A 21,081-nucleotide genomic window follows, 5' to 3' on the forward strand; every position below is an offset into this window, starting at 1 on the left:
CCAAGAAGTGGTATTTCGCTTGCAGCGAATATACACTTCTTGAGATTTGCATACAACTTATGCTTTCGCATAAGTGTAAGAACCTGACGAACGTGAGTTTTATGAACTTCCACGTCCGTCTTACCGTCCATGGCCCGGCTATGGACGAATACATCGTCGAAATAACTCGGTGCGAAATCCCGCACCGGTCTCAACAGATTTGTTACACATCTGTTGAATGTTGCAGGGGCGTTACTAAGCCCCTGTGGCATCACTAGCCATTTCCAGAGCATAGTTGCGTCGATGGACTGAAGATCGAGAAGAAACAAGGCAGTGAAGAAGATTTCGAGATCTGTGAAGGGTGTATCATGGGCAAAGCTACCGTCAAGACGTTTCCAAAAACACCCTACGGACACGTGAAAACGAAGAAACTGTTGGAGTTGGTCCACAGTGATGTGATGGGACCTATGGAAACGAAGTCTCAAGAAGGATCAAGATTCGTGGTGACATTCATCGATGATTTTTCAAGATATGTAGTCGCATACTATAGCGAAAACAAGTCGTAAGTGGCAGATCGCTTCATTGAGTACAAGGCACTTATGGAGAACCAACTGTCCAAGAAGTTCAAGTGTATCAGGACGGACAACGGAACGGAATACGTCAACAGACGTTTCTCTGGTATGTGTCGAAAATTTGGTATCATTCACCAAACGACGTTACCATATTCACCACAACAGAATGGGCTGGCCGAACGCATGAACCGGACACTGACAGAGCGAGCCAGGGAAAAGATCAGTCATATGCAAGTGGACAAGATTTGGTGGGCTGAGGCAATGAACACATCTGTCTATGTGACAAACCGAGTTCCGTGTGCCAGTCACCCGACAACATCTCCATACGAGTTTATTTTCGGAAAGAAACCTGACCTCTCTGAGATGTGTGTATTTGGATCAAGGGGATATGCACATGTTGACAAGTCAAAGAGGACCAAGATGACCAAGAAAGCAATTCGATGCATTTTCCTAGGGTACTCTGACCAAGTCAAGGGGTTTCGAGTATGGGATGAAGATGCCAAGAGAGTGACGTACACGAGATCGGCTACTTTCGATGAAAGACCACCACTTCAGTACGTACAACAGTACAGCAGATCAAGTGACCGAGAGATTCGTGCTGCTCATGATGAAGACGTTGTCTCTATAAATCAAGAGAATTTTCAAGAAACGGAAGACGTGGACATGGACGTGGATAACGGTCCAGATCCACAAGAAGAGAGTAACGTACAAGATGGATGTACGACAACGATGGTATTACCATCTGGATGCAACAACGAGATGCATGGACACATGGGAAATAATGTTGAGGACCCCATGTTTGAGATTGATGATGTGACAATGATTGAAGAAGATTAAGAAGCAGCAGAAGAAGTGTCAAGGCAAGGGCAGATGGTGATACGACCAAGTCGACGGACAAGCTTTCGACGTCCCGAAAACACAGCGATTGTTCCATTTGAATCGGTTCCAAATGGACAATCTCAAGCGCTAGTACCTGTAAGTGGTACAGGTGGAGACTTTAATCACGGAGCAGATGAGTGTCAAGAAAAAGGCACGAAGAGACTGCGTATTGGGTACGAACAAGCTACCTCGAAGCGCTGAGCCAGAATCAGCGCGTAAAGAACGATTGCGTCAAAGTCATGGGAGGATCCGCGAGGGTATGGTAACTCTGTCTACGACATTGCTCGTGAGTATGCAGATGTTATTTCAGACACGATTCTTGCCGAACTTCCTGCTGATCGTGGTGTTCGCACGAGATTGATCTCGTGGCAGGTTAGAAGTATTGCATAACCACGGCAGTGGCCGTTGCCTCGAATAGTTCGTCAATAGCCTCAAGTTGAGGCTATTGAAGAACTGTTAGAAGGTCGGATCAAGGCGGGTCATGTGCACGAAAGAACTTTGCCACATTCCAGTCCAACCTTCTGCATTAAATAGCCACGAGAGGCTGGTGTATAGTGCATGCCTTAAATCGGCTAAATGATGCCGATACTCTTGCGCAGACGCCTATTCTCAGGAAGTACATGGTGTTAAACTCCATGTCATGTAGCGTCGTCTTCAAAGCCATCCATATAATTGATGGCTTCTACCAGATCCTGATGCGACAGAGCGACATACCACTCACAGCGGTGGGTACCCCGAGTGGCATGGTATGGGAATGGCTAGTGAAGCCACAAGGGCTGAAGAATGCACCGGCCAATTAATCGCATGGGGTCTAATGTGTTGAGACCCTCCAGGACTTGGCTCCTAGTTACTTAGATTACATCTTTGTCCATTGTCGCGCAGATTACAACCGCAGCGATATCCAAGTTCACTTTCGACACTTGAAACAGGTGTTTCAAGTCATGCGAGACAACAAATTATATTCGAATCTTAAGAAAAGTGTCTTTTGTTCATCGGAAATTTCGGTGCTAGGTTACTATGTCCCGAGCATCAAACGGCCTTCGATGCAGTGAAGAAGACCCTGACTTCAGCGCTAGTGTTAGTCCTTCCTGACGACTCCAAGCCATATCACGTGGTATGCGATGCAAGTGACTTCGCAATTGGTGGTCCTCATGCAATTTGATGGTGAGGGTCGTGAACGATTCGTGAGTTATCAGTCACGACAGATGAAAACAGCAGAGAAGAACTATCCGGTCCATGATAAGGAGTAGTAAGCAATGCGGTACGCATTCATCAAGTTCCGTGTGCTTCTGCTTGGGAAACGGACACGTACATTGCTTTGTATTCCGATCATGCATCGCTGCACAGCGATGAAGACTCTGCACTTGTCGGAATTGATGGCTCGGTGGCTGTCCTTCTTTTCCGAGTACAACTTCATCGTGCATTACAATCGGGTAAGACCAATAAACTTGCTGTTGCTCTGTCACGACGTCCCGACTACGAACTTCAGACCGCGCTGAGTCGCCAGGTGACTGACGACGATGACGAGGATGATCGATATGTATCGCTGATTTTAAGTCGGATTACACCCGAGCAGTGCTTATTTGACGAAATAGTCGCTGCAACGGGCTCTCAGTGATGTTGCACTAAGAGCTCGGTCACGAACGAAGCGTGGTCAAATTCAGCGATACACTATAGACGGTAATATATTTTGTACATCATCGACCACCTCGATGTTCCTCGTACGGTCATCGACAACGACTCGAATTTACGTGATCGGATCCTTCCGAGTATCACGATGCCCCATTTGATGGCCAATAAGGCCGCAATAAGACCTTCGCGGCAGTGTCTCGTGACTTCATCTGGCCCCACATAAACATGTAGGGACGCAACAAAATTCGTACATGCGCAATCTGCCAACGGGTAAAGCCATCTCCATCGTCGCAGGCTCCCCTGCAACCGTCGCCGATAGCACCTGAATCTTGGCGTTTAGTTTTAATGGAATTTATCTTAAGACTCGCGCCCGATAGTCAAGATCGAACGGGTGTCCTGTTTTTTGTCAACAGATTTAGCAAAATGACACACCTGATTTCTTTTCACGCTATGAATACCGCGACAGCGACCGCAATGCACTTCATTGACGCTGTGTTTATCCATCACGGCTTGTCGGGTAATATTGTTTCGGACCGTGTCCCAGATTTAAATTCGCATTTTGAATGTCACTGTTCGAGCTTCTCGGGACGAGGTAAAAATGCACTTTAGCTCGTGAAGTTAAGATGCATTGCTCCAAAAAATATCTCGGAGGACTCTAGTCACGCGCTTGACTTACCCATTCGTGTTCGCATGGGCCGCGTTTAACATCTGCAGCTACTTGCTAAAATCGCATCCAACAATGATGTACACGCGTCAACAGAGTTGACGCCATTTCGTGTGAATTCGGCTCGGCACCCTTGAGTTCCTACCCTTCTTGGCGCCTCGTGGCTCTACTCTGGGTGGGGGTCAAGGTAAGTACATCAGCGATCAAGTGCAGCCCATGGTATTTCGAGCGCGAATGTAGTTATTCGATCCAAGGCGAAGTCTGCTGTTTTGACGCCATGTGGCGTAATGTCCCCTTTATCTCGATGAACTGCGAAGACACTTATTACCCGTCTTCGGGTACGCGATTACCTACTGCCAACTACGCGCCAATAAAGCCCGCGCGACCACTTGATTAAGCGGCTGTGTCGGACTAAATCCTTCAACGTCAAGCCATTAATCGGTTTGTACGTGATGCACTTCAGTCTGCAGTAGATAAACAGAAAGGGGATGCAGATAAACATGGTAGAAAAACATGAGTAAGTTCCAGAACGTGATTGTGTATTATTGTCTACAGAAGGCCTTAGGGATTCAACAATTACCAGCCAAGGCGCGAGAAAACTCGCGCCACGCTTTATCGGACCATCACGGTTTTTTTGAGGCGATCGGCGACGTCTACACGCTAGATATCCCTTCATCGTTGCGACTTCACTTGACAGTATACGTCGGGCGGCTAAAGAAATTATCGCCCAGCTAAGCTTCAAGGGTTGATTCCGATATCGGAGTCAAAGGCTCGTAGATTGACATCCCTTTCTACCTTCCCTGACGCGCAATGAAATTAGAAGCGGCTGCGTTCCTGTCTGTGCATGACCGAGAGCTGGCGTTTCAGGTTCCCGCGTTCGATCAACTCACTGTTTGACTGCCGGATCTCACTAGCAGTTCTTTCTGCGGTACGCTTGTGAGCAGTCTCAGCTTCTAGCAGAGCGTCGGCAGCCTTGTTCTCTTTGTTCACCCTCATCAGCACCCACCTAGGCAACCAAAGACGCCAGCGTTACCATCGCGAGGGACCACCACCGCTTGTGGTCAGGTTCGCTGCATCGTGGATAGTATTGTAGGTCACGAGGACCCTCTCCTCGAAGTAGCTACGTCGGCTCACGAGACGTGCGCGGTTCCACCGCGCGCAAGTATCATAAATACTGGCTTGGATTTCCACCCGAGCAGAATAAGTGGGAACCGCATTCGTTGCTTCTTCGCGACGTTCCGGACGCTGTTCGGGCATATGAGTTAATGAAGTTGGACCACCCCAATGCGACAGCAGACGCGAATGTTCTCGTATTTCAGAAGACAGTATGGCGACTCAAGACATCGAGAACAGGAACTGTGTCGTGATTCACGGCGTTGATGATAATGTTCTTTGCGAGACCGAGAACGTCGTGATGAATGCGTATCACCACGACAACGAGAACGGGACTTCGACGAGAAGCGCAGAGCAGGATGGGCAGGCAAATATGTCGCCGCCCTGCGCTGAGCATTCAGCGGATATTTAATCCGCTGTCGATAGTGTTGACGCCAGCGCGATAGTTCGTCCTCTCGATTGCAAGTCATTGTAGAAGCTCTTTCTATCATCGCGCATTCGATTCAAACACCGGATAAATGCGCAACAGAAACTTTGGAAAGTGTCGTCTGCATTAATATTAAGACTTTTTCCGCGGAAAGCCCCGGAAAACGCCAAAAGTAGTCCTGCATCGTTGTAAGCGAGTCCAGAGTGTAAGCTCCGGACAAATCCAACAGCTTCCAAATGATGAGTTGTTGGCTAATCACGTGGATGATTGCTCCCCCGCTTATGGTTCTCTGGGGTGATGTTGTACTGTGGGTCGTGCTATGTCATCGTGGCTTCGGTCGTAACTTTAGAGTTATGACAATTGAGCGTTTACGATTAATGAGATCTTTTTTAGAAGGGCGTGATGTAATGTGCCACTTTACAGGATTATTACAAGTTAAAATAAACAATTCTATTGGCAGACAGGTGCTGTGCCCGAATAGCGGGCACAGCACTACCTGAGAACAAGTGGTTCCCGAAAAAACAAGAACACGGTATTACTTAGTACGATTAAAACAATTCGTAATGTTTTATTAATTTCCAATTTTACTTGATACCAATCACTTAGGCTGAAAGCTTTCCCGAGCGGTTCGTGTAAGCTGTAAGGACGTTTACCTCCGTTTCATAGTAGCTTTAGTATTTTTTCCAACGATCTGTTTCTCTGAGCGTGCCAAGAAAATGAGCCTTAATATCATTTCTTACACCTCTCCGAACATAAATGGGAGGTGGCAGAGCACTTGATGCTGGGGCTTGACAAGCAAACCCAGGCCAGACTCATAAGCATTTCTCCTGAGCAATATGTAAATTAGTTGGAGCAGTTTGAGATATTTGTGCTTGGACAGCGAAGGGCCGCGTCCGAGGCACACAGCCAATCCGCGATGATGTCCGACACTAAGACTCAGGAAAGGCTTGGGCGTGAGCAGGCTCAGAGCGAGGCTCTCAATAGGATGGATTCAATTTTTCCATCTGGCCACATCAGCCGGCCCACTCAGGTGTCGAGGACGACACCCGGTTGGTGTCATACGCCATGTTTTGTTTGCTCAATAAGGCCTCGAAGTGGCTTACTTGGCACTTATGACGAACAGTAAGATGTTCCGCACATGGGCGATCTTTTAGACAAATATTCGTGCCATGTATCAGCCGCCGAACAACAGAGTAATCGAGCACTGGGCGTGGCCACTACACGCTTGTCCGTTCTTTAACAACAACTGTATTTCTACAATTGTTTGTAATTTGAAGAGCGAGGGTTCTCGCTCTCTACATACGAGGCCTATGGGTTTGGACCAACGTTTTCTTATTGTCTCGAAGGACGATAAGCACCCGAGTGAACAAAAGCCTGTTTCAGCGAAAGAATTTCTTTTCCGCTACAGCGATAGCTTGATCTAGTTTCTCTAATCTGAGCTGGAGGAGGTGGGTCTTGCCACGACCATCTGCAAGACCCTTGACGAAAATAGTTGCCTGTGTTTGCTTTTCAGGTGAATATCGATAAACGTCCTTAGTATAATGTATGCTGAGCATTGTTGTGAAGGTCTCGCTTCCCTGTTTCAAATCAAGGATCTCTACTCGAACCCTAAATTCGGCACAGAACGGCTCAAAGGTATGACTGAGCCGAACTTTAACGACCTCATGCGACTTAACATATATTAGTCGTTAAGCTTAAGCCGTAAGGCCCAAGATTTGGCACCTCGGGCCATGTGGACATGCCAAACTTTACTTTCTTCTTATCGTCATCGATGTGGCGAGCTTCAATCGCATCATCTAATTCGACGAAATATCCTCGTAAGGAGTTTTCTTCGACTGCCTTTAAATTTGAGATTTCAATCTTTAAGTTTTCGGGTCGACGCGAAAGCGTCTTCCCGCTAGCAGGATACAAATCCTGCTCTATAAACAGTTCCCACTGTTGTTCATCCTGTTCTCGGAACATTTTCGCGTGTTGAAAGCCATGATGGTGAAGCAAGGCTACTTTTTTCTAGCTCTTGAGGGACTTGAAAGCTCCCTTCTTCTTCGTCCAACATGTCAATTTCGGATGGAACGTGCGTGGGCTGTTGAACGGACTACGGAGTAATACCAGATTTAACGGGGCACCATTTCCTACCACTGTTAACAGTACTAGTCAACCTAGACTAATTACAGTGAAGGTGAGGTGTCTCGACTACTTCACGTTCACGACGTGCAGAGGAATGTTCTAGGTAGCTAAGTTGGATTAGCTACCAAGGTAAAATCTAAGGCTTTCGAATAGAGAAAATATAAAACTGTATGGATAGATTAAGTGTAACGGGGCACTACGACTTGTACTGCTTCAGTACAAGTCCACTTCACACTGCTTCAGATGTGAGTGGTGCCTCTCGTTAGGTGACGTACACTGTACGTGCAGAGGAAGACTACTCTTAAGAGAACTAGACTTAAGAGGGTAAAATGAAAACTGTATTAATATAGTTAAGTGTCTTGTTAAACTATCTTTGTAAATGTTGTCTTAACTATAAACTAATACTAAATATGTAAATGAATTCTTATCTATCTTATCTTGTAACTCTCTTTCATTACTTCTACAGCTGATTAGTCTGCGGAATAAATAGACATAATGGTCTATACCTATTTATGGATAAGAATTCAGGAAATTACTATTTAAAGTAATTTCCTCCAAATATTATCTACCTTTTGGATAATATTAATTAACAATATTTTATTGTTAATTTCATGTAACGATACACCCCGTTACATCACCCCTCCCTTAAACGACAATCACTCTGAATGTCATTAGGTGGAGTGGTCGCTAAATGACCACTTAATTTTTAAAATGTTTTTGATTGGTCAGATCCATCATTTTAAATTCCATCGCATGAAGGAACAATTCATGCGGGGTGAAGATAGCGCTGAACCTTCGGCTGCGGTTCGTGCAGCCGCGGGTGACGCATTGTTATCTCTTGCGGTAGACGTTCCGTCTACCGTAGTGTCTTCCACTCGCACAACACTTGGTGTTGCGAGTGCACGTGGTGATTCACCACGTGAGTACGACCCCTCTTTAGAGGTCGATTATGAGTGCGAGTCGGACGAAATGGCCGACTCGGGGAGAAAGCCATCGTACGTAAAGATCTTGTGGTACCCCTGCTTCAGTGGGTACCACTCAGGGGAGTGAAGACAATAAAATAGCTCATCTCGTCGTCGAGAAGAAGCCGTGGCTTTTGCCAAAACGGCTAATCAATAGCTTGTCTGGAGAGACTCCTCCTCACATTAAATATCTCTTATTTATTGCGACAAAGCTACATGGCGATTGTGCGGTGCGCAAGTTGGCGCCATACAAAGTTTGTTATTAATATAATAAAGTCAGTAGTAGAATAGAAATCGTTGCGCAGGAACTTGATATATTAATACAGTTTCTTTTTCCTCTATTATAAAAGCTGTAACGGGGTGTATCGTTACATGAAATTAACACTTAAAGGTTGGAAATTAGTATATTATCTAAAAGGTAAATAATATTTGGAGGATATTACATTATATAGTAATATTCAGAATTCTTATCCATAAGTAGGTATAGGTCATTATATCTATTTATATCGATGACTAATCAACTGCAGGAGTAATCAGAGAGAGTTACAGATAAGATAGAGATAAGAATTCATTACATGTTTAGTATTAGATTATAATTGAGTTAGCATTTACAAATAAAGAACAAGAGACACTTTATTATATTTAATAAAGTTTTCATTTTACTCTTTTTGAGCTAGTTACCTTAAAGAGATGTCTTCCTCTGCACGTACTAGTGTACGTGAAATAACGAAAGGCACCACTCACAACTGAAGCAGTGTGAAGTGAACTTGTACTGAAACAGTACAAGTCGCAGTGCCCCGTTACATAGCCGGTATAATATTGAAACAAAAATAATCAGCAACTAATGCATCACACCTTAAACGTTTCATATTATCGCAAAAAATACCTTCTTACTAAAGGTGCTTGGAATCCAATATCGCATTCTATCTTGCGATTGTACTGCGTAACCTGCTTATGAACCTTCCTTTTCTAGATACGTTGGCGACGAGAGTCACAGCCTCTATATTTTCCGGAATAAGATTGGAGAAGACGCCATAATCCTCTTTTAAACCACAAATTTTCTCATATTGATTTTCCTGCAACTGGGTACCTAGTGCATCAGCCTCGTCATGTTTCGTTAGTGCGCGACGCATTATACGTCCCTTGCGTAATGATCTACTAAGCCAAAGGTTGAAACAACTGCTTTTAAATCCCTTCGACAAACTCTGAGTGGACGCAACTTTGCAATCGCTTAGCTTCCGTTATTCGCTTAGCACGCACGTACCTTTGCATCATGCTACGATACAAAAATTTGCCAGTCTTGATATTGGAACGAGCAAAAGTCCCTTTTGAAAAACTTGCGCTGAACAAGACGATTGGCATCGCCGTAGACCGCAAGCATCGAGCTCTGTGTAATCAAAGACGGTTGGAATTCTTTTTCGAACGTCATCTCGTGAATGCTCTTCAGCGCGTCGGATGTTATATGTATGGATTTTGCTAAAGTCTTCCACGTCTCTTGGAGTTAGCTAGACAAATTACAATTTCTTTGCTGTCCGCAAACAGCATGTCATTCTCCATATCACAGACCTTTTAAGTCTTCGTTCAGCCCTTGTCACGTCCGTTGACTTTCATTTGTGCCAAAGACTCGAGCTTAGCTGACGGCTCTTGACATTGTTAAGCTTCTTCATAGCAGTTGGCGCTAGCAATTTTTAACGAGATTATACCAACATCATATAACTTTTTTTCGTCATATCCAAATTTTGATTCTTGTCGTGTCATGCGAGCAACTACGCCTTTCCAAATAAATAGTCATAATGTCACAAAGTGTATAAAGAGTACTAGATTGATGTATTTAAAAGTTTCGACCACCCGCAAGTATTTCTTTGACGGGGCATTCTCGAAGTTGCCTCAAATATGTCACGTAAAGTTTGGTTCCAGCTGGTGAATAGAGGAGGCAACACAGTCGGCACAGTCGACTTCGTCAGGATGCCGTCGGATGAAGCAGATGTTGGTGATGTACGGGACGCTGTAAAGAATAAATACAGCGACAGTCACCTCTCCGGCATTGCCACGTCTGAACTCATAGTCTACGCGAATGGGGTGGCATACAACAAGAAGCACGCCTTACAAGAAGTTGCCGATCAGACAGCTTGGTAGATAAGAAAGACCCGATCATTATAGTGAATATGCATGAGGAACCAGAACAGAAGAAGCTGAAGACATTGATTGTAAAAATCCAGGACGAGCTGATAAATTCGATTGGGCGCAACTTGGATATCGGGACGTGGCAGGTTGGCGGCTTCAATCTCGAGATTTTCCGCGTTGAACCGGATTTTCCCAAGTGGTTTTACGTTAGAGAGGAAACAATCGATATCATCAAGGTATTCGAGTCCCAGATGCGAGCAAACAAGAAAATTGTGTTCAAGGGTACGCCTGGTGTTGGTAAGAGCATGCTGGTCGTGTTGTTTGCGTTCTACCTGGCCTTGATTGAAGAGAAACGAGTCGTTCTGTTTCGTAATATTATAAATGGTTTTTCCTTGTTGTATCTCGATGCAGAAAACAAGGAGTTCTGGCGAATGGACGAGGAGAATTCTGAAGACCTGGATTTGTACCGGCAGTATTTTAAGGGCGCAGTATTGTGTCTGGACGGGTTTCGAGAAGACTTTATTAGAAATCACCATAATGTGCTTGCAAAGTTCCGGCTGCTGGCCACTTCTGCTCAGTATGAAACAAAGGGTGGCGAAAGCGGAGTAACTTGCGAGTGCCTTGTTCCATTTTGGTCGCTTTCCGATTTAAATTTGATTGGCGCGCATCGTGAGTTGTCGAAGCACATGATCAAAAACATATATTTTTACTCGGGTGGAAGTTTGCGAGCTCTCTTATGGGGTCAATCAGAAGCGAAGCATCTGGTTGACAAAGCAGCCAAAAAGGTCGATCCGAAGATTGCAGAATTTCTCATTACGCAGCATGGAAGTACGTTGGATAAACAAATTGATCGCATACGGATGACGGGAATTCGAGCAAACGATCACCGTGATTTGGAAAAGTATACGAATTCCGACTATTGGGTTTCTGAGGTCACCTCTGAATATGCGTTGAGAAAACTGGGCAAAATTATAAAGCCAACTTATTACGAAGAAATGTGGTCCAAAGGCCGCAAGCTTCGAGATGGGGTGTTAATGGACATTGCATTTGAGAACTACGTGCATACACTGGCGAGGGATGGAAAAAAGATTGAGTTGCAAGTGAGGGAATACAACCGAGTGAAAGAGAGTCAGCATACCTATATTGCGTTGGAAATCGAAGCCAAGTCGTGCTGCAACGATGGAGTTACTGCAGCAGAATGCGATACAGCCATGCAGCGATTTGCGACTTCGAATGACGATTATTGGTATCCCTCTTTTCGTTGTTTGAAGTCGATCGATTGTGTCGCAAAGCTGAAGAGAGATGGACAGCCTTGCACGTTTATATTGATTCAAATTACAAAATCAATCAGACACTCATTCAACTCATCCGCTATCAACAAGTATGCGGAGTTCTTTCCGGGCGGCTGCCATTACATTGCATTGGTGCCCAACAAAGAGGTATGTGATAACTTTCAACTTGTTCCACCTAATTTTGCCGCCAGTGTGCGTTTGCATGTTGCATACATCACGACTGGTGCTTTTGATACTACGCGTTACTACAGCAAGTAATGAAACTTTTTAACAACAAGCTGCAATTTATTACTTTATACTTCATGTTTTTATGGTGATAATCTTGTTTGGTAAAATACTAATAATCGCACCACTATCGTTAAACTTGTCTACTGCTAATAAAGATTCGTACCAAAAGAACTGAACAGCACCTGAAAACGTCGCGAAAAGAGTGTTTTGATATGTTTTGCTGCTTGTAAAAGGCTCCGTGCTCAGAGATTCATTTTGTAAGAGCAGTGCGAGTTGGAAAGCTTAGTGATGGCTTACGAAAAGTGGACAAAATTTGATGTCACTCACCCTCAGTAGATCCGATCAATCAGCCCATGACTTTTCCATGACTCTCCTCGTGCGAGGCGTATACCAATGCAAATATCAAAGCCGACACAGGAACTAACGTGCAGCACAAACTTCGTTTATGGTCAATTCGGTCGATAACGAAAAACAAAAAGAACGTGCCCAGTAATTGCATCCCCACGTATACGTTGCGTCTTGAATGGATCGATACGTATTGGACAGATACATAATCACGCAGCCCACAAAGAGCTCCGAGACCAGCAATTGCATCAATCCGACTGCAAATTTCTGCACTAACGCGCCACCCACTTTACTGTGACTTCTGGCCTCTTTGTCCCAAATCATCCCCAATTCTTTCGCCACACTTTTCTTACGACGCAAAACGGCCAAACACCGTTCCCACGATTCCAACATCTTGCGCATATACATACACCCGAAACGAACTCTCAGGGAATACGTAGACAGCAGGCGTAGTATAATTGTCGCAATAAACACTTGCCAGACCCATCCAACTTCATCCGACGACGACGAAAACCACGACGCAAATAAAATGCCAGACAGAAAGCCACAGCGCAAGAGCAGCAACGCTTCTCCACGCTTGTCCCGCGTTGAAATTTCATAAATATACACGGCCAGCGTCGGTAGCAGCAGCTCAACGGAGTTGCCAAGTTAGTAAATGCCAGGCACTAAAAGCCCTTCGCTGTTCGTTTGATAACACATTCATTCTTTCAAGGATACTTACATACCTTTCCTATCGAATAAGCACATTGTAAGCATAAAAGCCATTAATTAAAGAGACTGTGATTAACAAAAATCCTTGCCTTTCGTCCTTGCGTTAAGCTGTGCACTTGAAATGGTCTTCATCAATCGTAGAGTAGACGTGATCCAGCATCGAAGTTGGTGCCCTCGCAAAGTGGCAAAAATGGGGTCCACCTAAAACCGCAATCATTCATGCACGTCGCCAAGACGTTTAAAATGGCTTGATGCTCCTTTGAGAACGTCGAGTCCAGGGGCTTGTAACACGTGATATCTCCGTACCCTCCCGTGCTTAGCGGATTCCATTATTTCACCGCCTTTGTGGACGTATCAAACGACGTCATTGCAACGTCCGCCTTGCCAACGGACCCCTTGGTATTGTAGCAATGCACGTAAATTACTTCTAAGAAATGATGCGTGAGCTCGTTCAAATCCTGCAGCGGACTCACTTATAAGCACGTGAAACTCCATTTGCCCTGGAAACTTCGCAATTTGCTCACAACACGCACCTAGATGCCTTCTCGAAGGTCGCTAGCGTATTTGTCAGCATTGACAAAGTACTGGCAATCAAAAGATCCCGAGCCGTCGTCTAATTGGAAACGCACGCTTGTGGATTGTGGCATTGAGCCAATTAATAAACCTATGAGCCGCACGGTGGACAGTTCCTGACCGTCTAGGCGAAGCACGTCGTCGTCACTCGCATGAAGCGACTGTAGCTGCCTGATTGTGACAGGGAAAATACTCTGGGCACCACTACTGCGCTTAGTAGGTGTTTGCTGGCTTCCAGACGGCTGACTAGACATAAAGCCGCCCCCGTTGCCACTGTATTCGTCGTTCCCATACGCCTCAAGCCACCGCCATAATTCATGATGTCGATCCAAAAATGGTGCCAAGGACTAAAACGATAAATTTTAATAAAATATACTTTACTTATATATTTGAGATTAATTAAAGAGATTTATACCTAAATTCAATACACTCGCTTAATTAAAGATCTAATTCAAATCTGTAATCAGTGTAGGTTAACTAGCACTTATCAGTACTAGTTAAAGATACTTTGTTACACTAGTAACCCGAACAACACGATAACGAGGTATGACGGTATCGAACATGATCCAAAGTTACGTATTTTCTGTAGCGGAACTACCTCGCTCCTTAAGCCACAGGAAGACTTATAGACTCAAAGAGTCTCATAGTTCTATAAAATAGTTGATTTAACAACTCAGGGAGTCGTACAAGCTAGTATAGCTTAGTGAATCCTAGTTTAAGGGATTCAGCGGTTCGAAGAATCAAGTGCCCAATAGTATATACCTTAGACAGGCTTCTATATCTCACAGATCAATGCGTAAGCCTTAGGAAGGCACTAGACGCTTTAAGCCCTAAAGGGGGACATAATTCTTACTATTATTTAAATCTAAAAACTTGCCCTCGTTGAGACAGGTAGCGACTTTTTTTAAATAAGAAACGGCCACTCTCAATGAAAAAGGTAATGACTTGTTTGAAATAGGAAACGGCTCATCTCAATTGTTTTTTTAGTAGCGGCATAAAGATCGTTACTAAGCTAAATTTAATTAGACTTCGGCTACCACATATGTTACCCATAATGAATGGGATTTTAAATTTTAGATATTCAAAACAGAATAAAAAAAGAATTTTACACACAAAGTAAATGTACCGCAACAACGGTTCACTAATAGAAGTGTGTCCCATTACAGGTGGCCTCTGTCATGTCGACTGCAATTGATAAGATTTTTCTATGAAAGGCAAATTGACATCAGTCAAATAAATATGCCTGGTGGGACTCTATATTTTAAAAAAAGTGGCTTAGAGCTCGCTCTCACTTAAGAAAATCATGTTTGGCAAATTTCTTCCTATTTCGTTTTGCAGTTATGTCGTACAAATGTTTCAGAATTTTGTGTTGAAGAAATGTCTTAGAAAAAATCTTCGCTGAAGAATCGTAAAGATAATATCACATAGTCAGAATGCGTGTGTAGAAGCCAACCAATATTTAGTAAGTCACGTAGTGCGTCGATGTAGCAATTTAGGTGCGTCGATTTCGTAATTTCCTAAATTAGAGAATCGGTTTTGTCACATATTCGGTACCCTTGTGTTTGTTGTTATTAAATAAAAACTACAGAATATTAACAGCATAAACTATTTCCATCCCGAAATTATACTAGGAACTGGAGTAACGACACCCCTTAATTAACACCTCTGTATTGATGAGAGTAGTGTAATTAAAATTACTTTCTGATAATTCATATTGAGTAGTTCTTTTTTGCAAGCCTTTACAGCTACAATAGCTCAAAAAAGGGCTTTGAGTATATGCGTATTTTTTCTGTTAAAAGCAAGATGCATATTTAATAAATACATTACGTACAAAAGCCGACAAAAACTGAAATGCAAGAGAATTGTGGTATGCTTGCGCCCATGGTGGTACAATTCAAAACGTTGCAAAGATTCGCTTGTTGGCAAGGTACGCAATGCACTTCCGCAGAAATTGATAGGAGCAAAAGCAAAAAAATATATATTTAGCGTTAGATCCCTAAGACTAATTAATTTGCATGCGCAAGAGAGCCCCTCCGATCCTTGTCGTCTTTATCTAACTCATCTTCTCGCTCATTCTCGGCTTGCTGCGCTTTCTTATCGCTTATATGACTTGCTAACCACGTATGGACGCGCTTAGCCTTTCCCACCTGTTAAAAACATACACATTCTAACACCGCCAAACCACGACACGACTTCTTATGTGTCCACGTGTAATGGGGAGTCCCGTTAGATAATACTATTTCCTACAAGGAAAATATTTTAAACCTGTTAAACCAGTGACAGAAATTAACTAAAGAAGTACACAATTATTATCTTTGATTGGTTTACCTTTAGTCCAATATTATTATTTTAAAATATTGACGCAATAAGACATTAGCTCTATTGATTGATTGATTTAAGTTTTAAAACCCCGCAAGTTGTTTCAAGACACGATAAGGCTCGCGCAAGAAGGCGCACTGCATATTTAATTATTAATATATTATGGCCAGTAGCTAGAAGATCGTTATTAGAGAAACTCAATAAATTAATATGGTTTATAGTTTTTCCTATTCTTAATCTTTGATTTTACCTTTAATAGCTAAGACTTCTTAGCTTTTTAGAACCTCCCCCTGCACGTCGTGTACGTGAAGTAGTCGAGACACCCACCTTATGTAATCAGTGCAGGTTGACATGTACTGTTAGCAGTGTTAGCAAAAGGTGCTCCATTACACTTTGTCGCACATCGTAGTCCATCAAGAGGCCTTCGCACGGTCCATTCAACTTGGATATCTTGGGTGATAAAGGAGTAAGCTCTCAAGCCCCTAAAGACGGCTTATAGGTAACAGGTGAAATGTTCACTCACTTGAGTGACGTTGAATGGAGAGTGATCGAACGGATGAGTTTGGTCGAAGGCGGGTCAGCTATAAGCGCCATGTGTTTTACGCCAAAACGAGACGAGTAGCATGCGAATTTAGCCAGGTTCCTACAACATAACCTCGACGGGGCCCAAGAAAAGGCTCCTTGCCAACAAGGCTCAACACGCAGAACTGCTGAGAGAACAGGGTGCTTAACAGTTGGAGCTGTTGAGGCAGCAGCATTTAAAAGCTGCTAGCGGGCCGACGCTTTCACGGCGAGCCGAAAGTTTTAAGAAAGAAATCTTTATGTTTAATGCAGTCGAAGACAACTCCCTTTAAGATGGATCGTCGAATTTGAAGACACCATAGAAGCTCGCCGCATAAATGATGAGCGACGAAAGCGAATTTTGCAAATTTAAATTTGTCGGACGTGCCGAACCTTGATCCTTAGGGCTCAAGCTTGACGACATCGTACAAGGTCCTCACGACCCGGCTCAGACAAACATATGAGCCGTCACGCGCCTAATTCAGTCATAGTGGTAATTTATTTGCTACTATAAATTTTAATGGTGATGAGATCAACCTCATCACCTGGGGCAGTAACACACAATGTTTGTGAGTAAGGAGCAATTTTTTCAAAAGGCCTGCAAATTCTTTTGCGTTGCTGGATCAGTAGGGCGCTCCATACCTACTGATCCTGACCCTTTTTTAAAGATCCTCCCCCTTATTGCGAGTTCGCAACAGCGTCGGATCCGCATCCTCCGCCGTTCCTAGCGGGGGGGGGCGATTGTTTAGCTTAGTGTTTCTAGCACTGGGCGTGGGCACTACACGCTTGTCCGTCTTTTAACAACAGTTGTATTTTACAATTGCATGTAACTTGAAGAGCGAGGGTTCTCGCTCTCTACATACGAGGCCTATGGGGTTTGGACCAACGTTTTCTTATTGTCTCGAAGGACGATAAGCACCCGAGTGATCAAAAGCCTGTTTCAGCGAAAGTCTTTCTTTTCCGCTACAGCGATAGCTTGATCTAGCGTCTCTTATCTGAGCTGGAGCAGGTGGGTCTTGCCACGACCATCTGCAAGACCCTTGACGAAAATAGTTGTCTGTGTTTGCTTCTCAATTAGATGAATATCGATAAAAACTCCTCAGTATAATGTATGCTGAGCAGTGTTGTGATGGTCTCGCTTCCCTGTTTCAAATCTAGGATCTCTACTCGAGCCCTAAATTCGACACAAGTCGGCTCAAAGGTATGACTGAGCCGAATTTTAAAGACCTCATGCGACTTAACATATATAAGTCGTTAGTCTTTAGCCGTAAGGCCCAAGATTTGGCACCTCGGTCCAAGTTGGACATGCCAAACTTTACTTTCTTCTTATCGTAATCGATGTGGCGAGCTTCAATCGCATCTTCTAATTCGACGAAATATCCTCGTAAGGAATTTTCTTCGACTGCCTTTAAGTTTGAGATTTCAATCTTTAAGTTTTCGGGTCGACGCGAAAGCGTCTTCCCGCTAGCAGGATACAAATGCTGCTCTATAAACAGTTCCAACTTTTGGTCATCCTGTTCTTTGAACACCTTCGCGTGTTGAAAGCCATGATGGTGAAGCAAGGCTACTTTTTTCTAGCTCTTGAGGGACTTGAAAGCTCCCTTCTTCTTCGTCCAACATGTCAATTTCGGATGGAACGTGCGTGGGCTGTTGAACGGACTACGGAGTACTACCAGATTTAACGGAGCACCTTTTGCTAGCACTGTTAACAGTACTAGTCAACCTACACTGATTACACTGACGGTGAGGTGTCTCGACTACTTCACGTTCACGACGTGCAGAGGAAGGTTCTAGGTAGCTAAGTTGGATTAGCTACCAAAGGTACAATCTTAGGCATTAGAGTAGGGAAAATGTAAAACTGTATTGATAGATTAAGTTCCTACGTAACGATCTTCTATTTACTGCAGACTTTATTATATTGATAACAAACGATGTGCGGCGCCTACTTGCGCACCGCACAATCGGTTCGTATGACGATTGGCACTTACTTCAAAGTTGAATCAACCAATCAACAGAATTATTACCTGTTGCGTCAATATTACAAATTTGGTATAAATTCATACTTCTGTATTATTTCCTGTCATAAGACATAATATTTGGAAACAATATTAATGGCACACCTGTTACACATACAACGCCAGTGTAGCGCATATAATCAGCATCTGAGCCCGATGAAGAGCCTGTAAGATTAAAGCATTGTAATTATATGCCGTTGGTCAGATCAGGTAAAAATTGCTTCTCACTTCCAGTGTAGCGCATATAATCGGCATCTGAGCCCGATGAAGGGCCTGTAAGATTACAGCAATGTAATTCTATGCCGTTGGCCAGATCAGGTAGAAAATAGCTTATCTGTTCCTCACTTTCATAGTGGAGCAAGAACTTAGCCGGTATAATATTGAAACAAAAATAATCAGCAACTAATGCATCACACCTTAAACGTTTCATATTATCGCAAAAAATACCTTCTTACTAAAGGTGCTTGGAATCCAATATCGCATTCTATCTTGCGATTGTACTGCGTAACCTGCTTATGAACCTTCCTTTTCTAGATACGTTGGCGACGAGAGTCACAGCCTCTATATTTTCCGGAATAAGATTGGAGAAGACGCCACAATCCTCTTTTAAACCACAAATTTTCTCATATTGATTTTCCTGCAACTGGGTACCTAGTGCATCAGCCTCGTCATGTTTCGTTAGTGCGCGACGCATTATACGTCCCTTGCGTAATGATCTACTAAGCCAAAGGTTGAAACAACTGCTTTTAAATCCCTTCTACAAACTCTGAGTGGACGCAACTTTGCAATCGCTTAGCTTCCGTTATTCGCTTAGCACGCACGTACCTTTGCATCATGCTACGATACAAAAAATTGCCAGTCTTGATATTGGAACGAGCAAAAGTCCCTTTTGAAAAACTTGCGCTGAACAAGACGATTGGCATCACCGTAGACCGCAAGCATCGAGCTCTGTGTAATCAAAGACGGTTGGAATTCTTTTTCGAACGTCATCTCGTGAATGCTCCTCAGCGCGTCGGATGTTATATGTATGGATTTTGCTAAAGTCTTTCACGTCTCTTGGAGTTAGCTAGACAAATAACAATTTCTTTGCTGTCCGCAAACAGCATGTCATTCTCCGTATCACAGACCTTTTAAGTCTTCGTTCAGCCCTTGTCACGTCCGTTGACTTTCATTTGTGCCAAAGACTCGAGCTTAGCTGACGGCTCTTGACATTGTTAAGCTTCTTCATAGCAGTTGGCGCTAGCAATTTTTAACGAGATTATACCAACATCATATACTTTTTTTCGTCATATCCAAATTTTGATTCTTGTCATGTCATGCGAGCAAATTTAACGGAGCACCTTTTGCTAGCACTGTTAACAGTATTAGTCAACCTACACTGATTACACTGAAGGTGAGGTGTCTCGACTACTTCACATTCACGACGTGCAGAGGAAGGTTCTAAGTAGCTAAATTTGGATTAGCTACCAAAGGTAAAATCTTAGGCTTTAGAGTAGGGAAAATATAAAACTGTATTGATAGATTAAGTTCCTACGTAACGATCTTCTATTTACTGCAGACTTTATTATATTGATAACAAACGATGTGCGGCGCCTACTTGCGCACCGCACAAAATCGGTTCGTATGACGATTGGCACTTACTTCAAAGTTGAATCAACCAATCAACAGAATTATTACCTGTTGCGTCAATATTACAGAATTTGGTATAAATTCATACTTCTTTATTATTTCCTGTCATAAGACATAATATTTGGAAACAATATTAATGGCACACCTGTTACAAATACAACGCCAGTGTAGCGCATATAATCAGCATCTGAGCCCGATGAAGAGCCTGTAAGATTAAAGCATTGTAATTGTATGCCGTTGGTCAGATCAGGTAAAAATTGCTTCTCACTTCCAGTGTAGCGCATATAATCGGCATCTGAGCCCGATGAAGGGCCTGTAAGATTACAGCAATGTAATTCTATGCCGTTGGCCAGATCGGGTAGAAAATAGCTCATCTGCTCCTCACTTCCACAGTGGAGCAAGAACTTAGCCGGTATAATATTGAAACAAAAATAATCAGCAACTAATGCATCACACCTTAAACGTTCCATATTATCGCAAAAAATACCTTCTTACTAAAGGTGCTTGGAATCCAATATCGCATTCTATCTTGCGATTGTACTGCGTAACCTGCTTATGAACCTTCTTTTTCTAGATACGTTGGCGACGAGAGTCACAGCCTCTATATTTTCCGGAATAAGATTGGAGAAGACGCCATAATCCTCATTTAAACAACAAATTTTCTCATATTGATTTTCCTGCAACTGGATACCTAGTGCATCAGCCTCGTCATGTTTCGTTAGTGCGCGACGCATATACGTCCCTCGCGTAATGATCTACTAAGCCAAAGGTTGAAACAACTGCTTTTAAATCCCTTCGACAAACTCTGAGTGGACGCAACTTTGCAATCGCTTAGCTTCCGTTATTCGCTTAGCACGCACGTACCTTTGCATCATGCTACGATACAAAAATTTGCCAGTCTTGATATTGGAACGAGCAAAAGTCCCTTTTGA

The 21,081-nt window shown here is 43.4% G+C and overlaps 1 protein-coding gene across 1 annotated transcript; it reads right to left on the reverse strand.

Annotated features, from left to right (window-relative positions):
- Positions 1 to 9,222: 9,222 nt before the first annotated feature.
- Positions 9,223 to 20,883, reverse strand: CCR75_009388 (uncharacterized protein; the record flags this gene model as incomplete). The annotated part of the gene is made up of 7 exons (XM_067967429.1): positions 9,223 to 9,300; positions 9,330 to 9,442; positions 18,749 to 18,884; positions 18,976 to 19,029; positions 19,059 to 19,171; positions 20,418 to 20,553; positions 20,728 to 20,883. 7 exons carry the CDS (start codon positions 20,881 to 20,883, stop codon positions 9,223 to 9,225), a joined length of 786 nt encoding a protein of 261 aa, XP_067819229.1.
- Between the last annotated feature and the right edge of the window lie 198 nt (positions 20,884 to 21,081).

The sequence above is a fragment of the Bremia lactucae genome, linkage group LG15 (assembly GCF_004359215.1).
Source record: "Bremia lactucae strain SF5 linkage group LG15, whole genome shotgun sequence".
NCBI classification, from domain to species: domain Eukaryota; phylum Oomycota; class Peronosporomycetes; order Peronosporales; family Peronosporaceae; genus Bremia; species Bremia lactucae.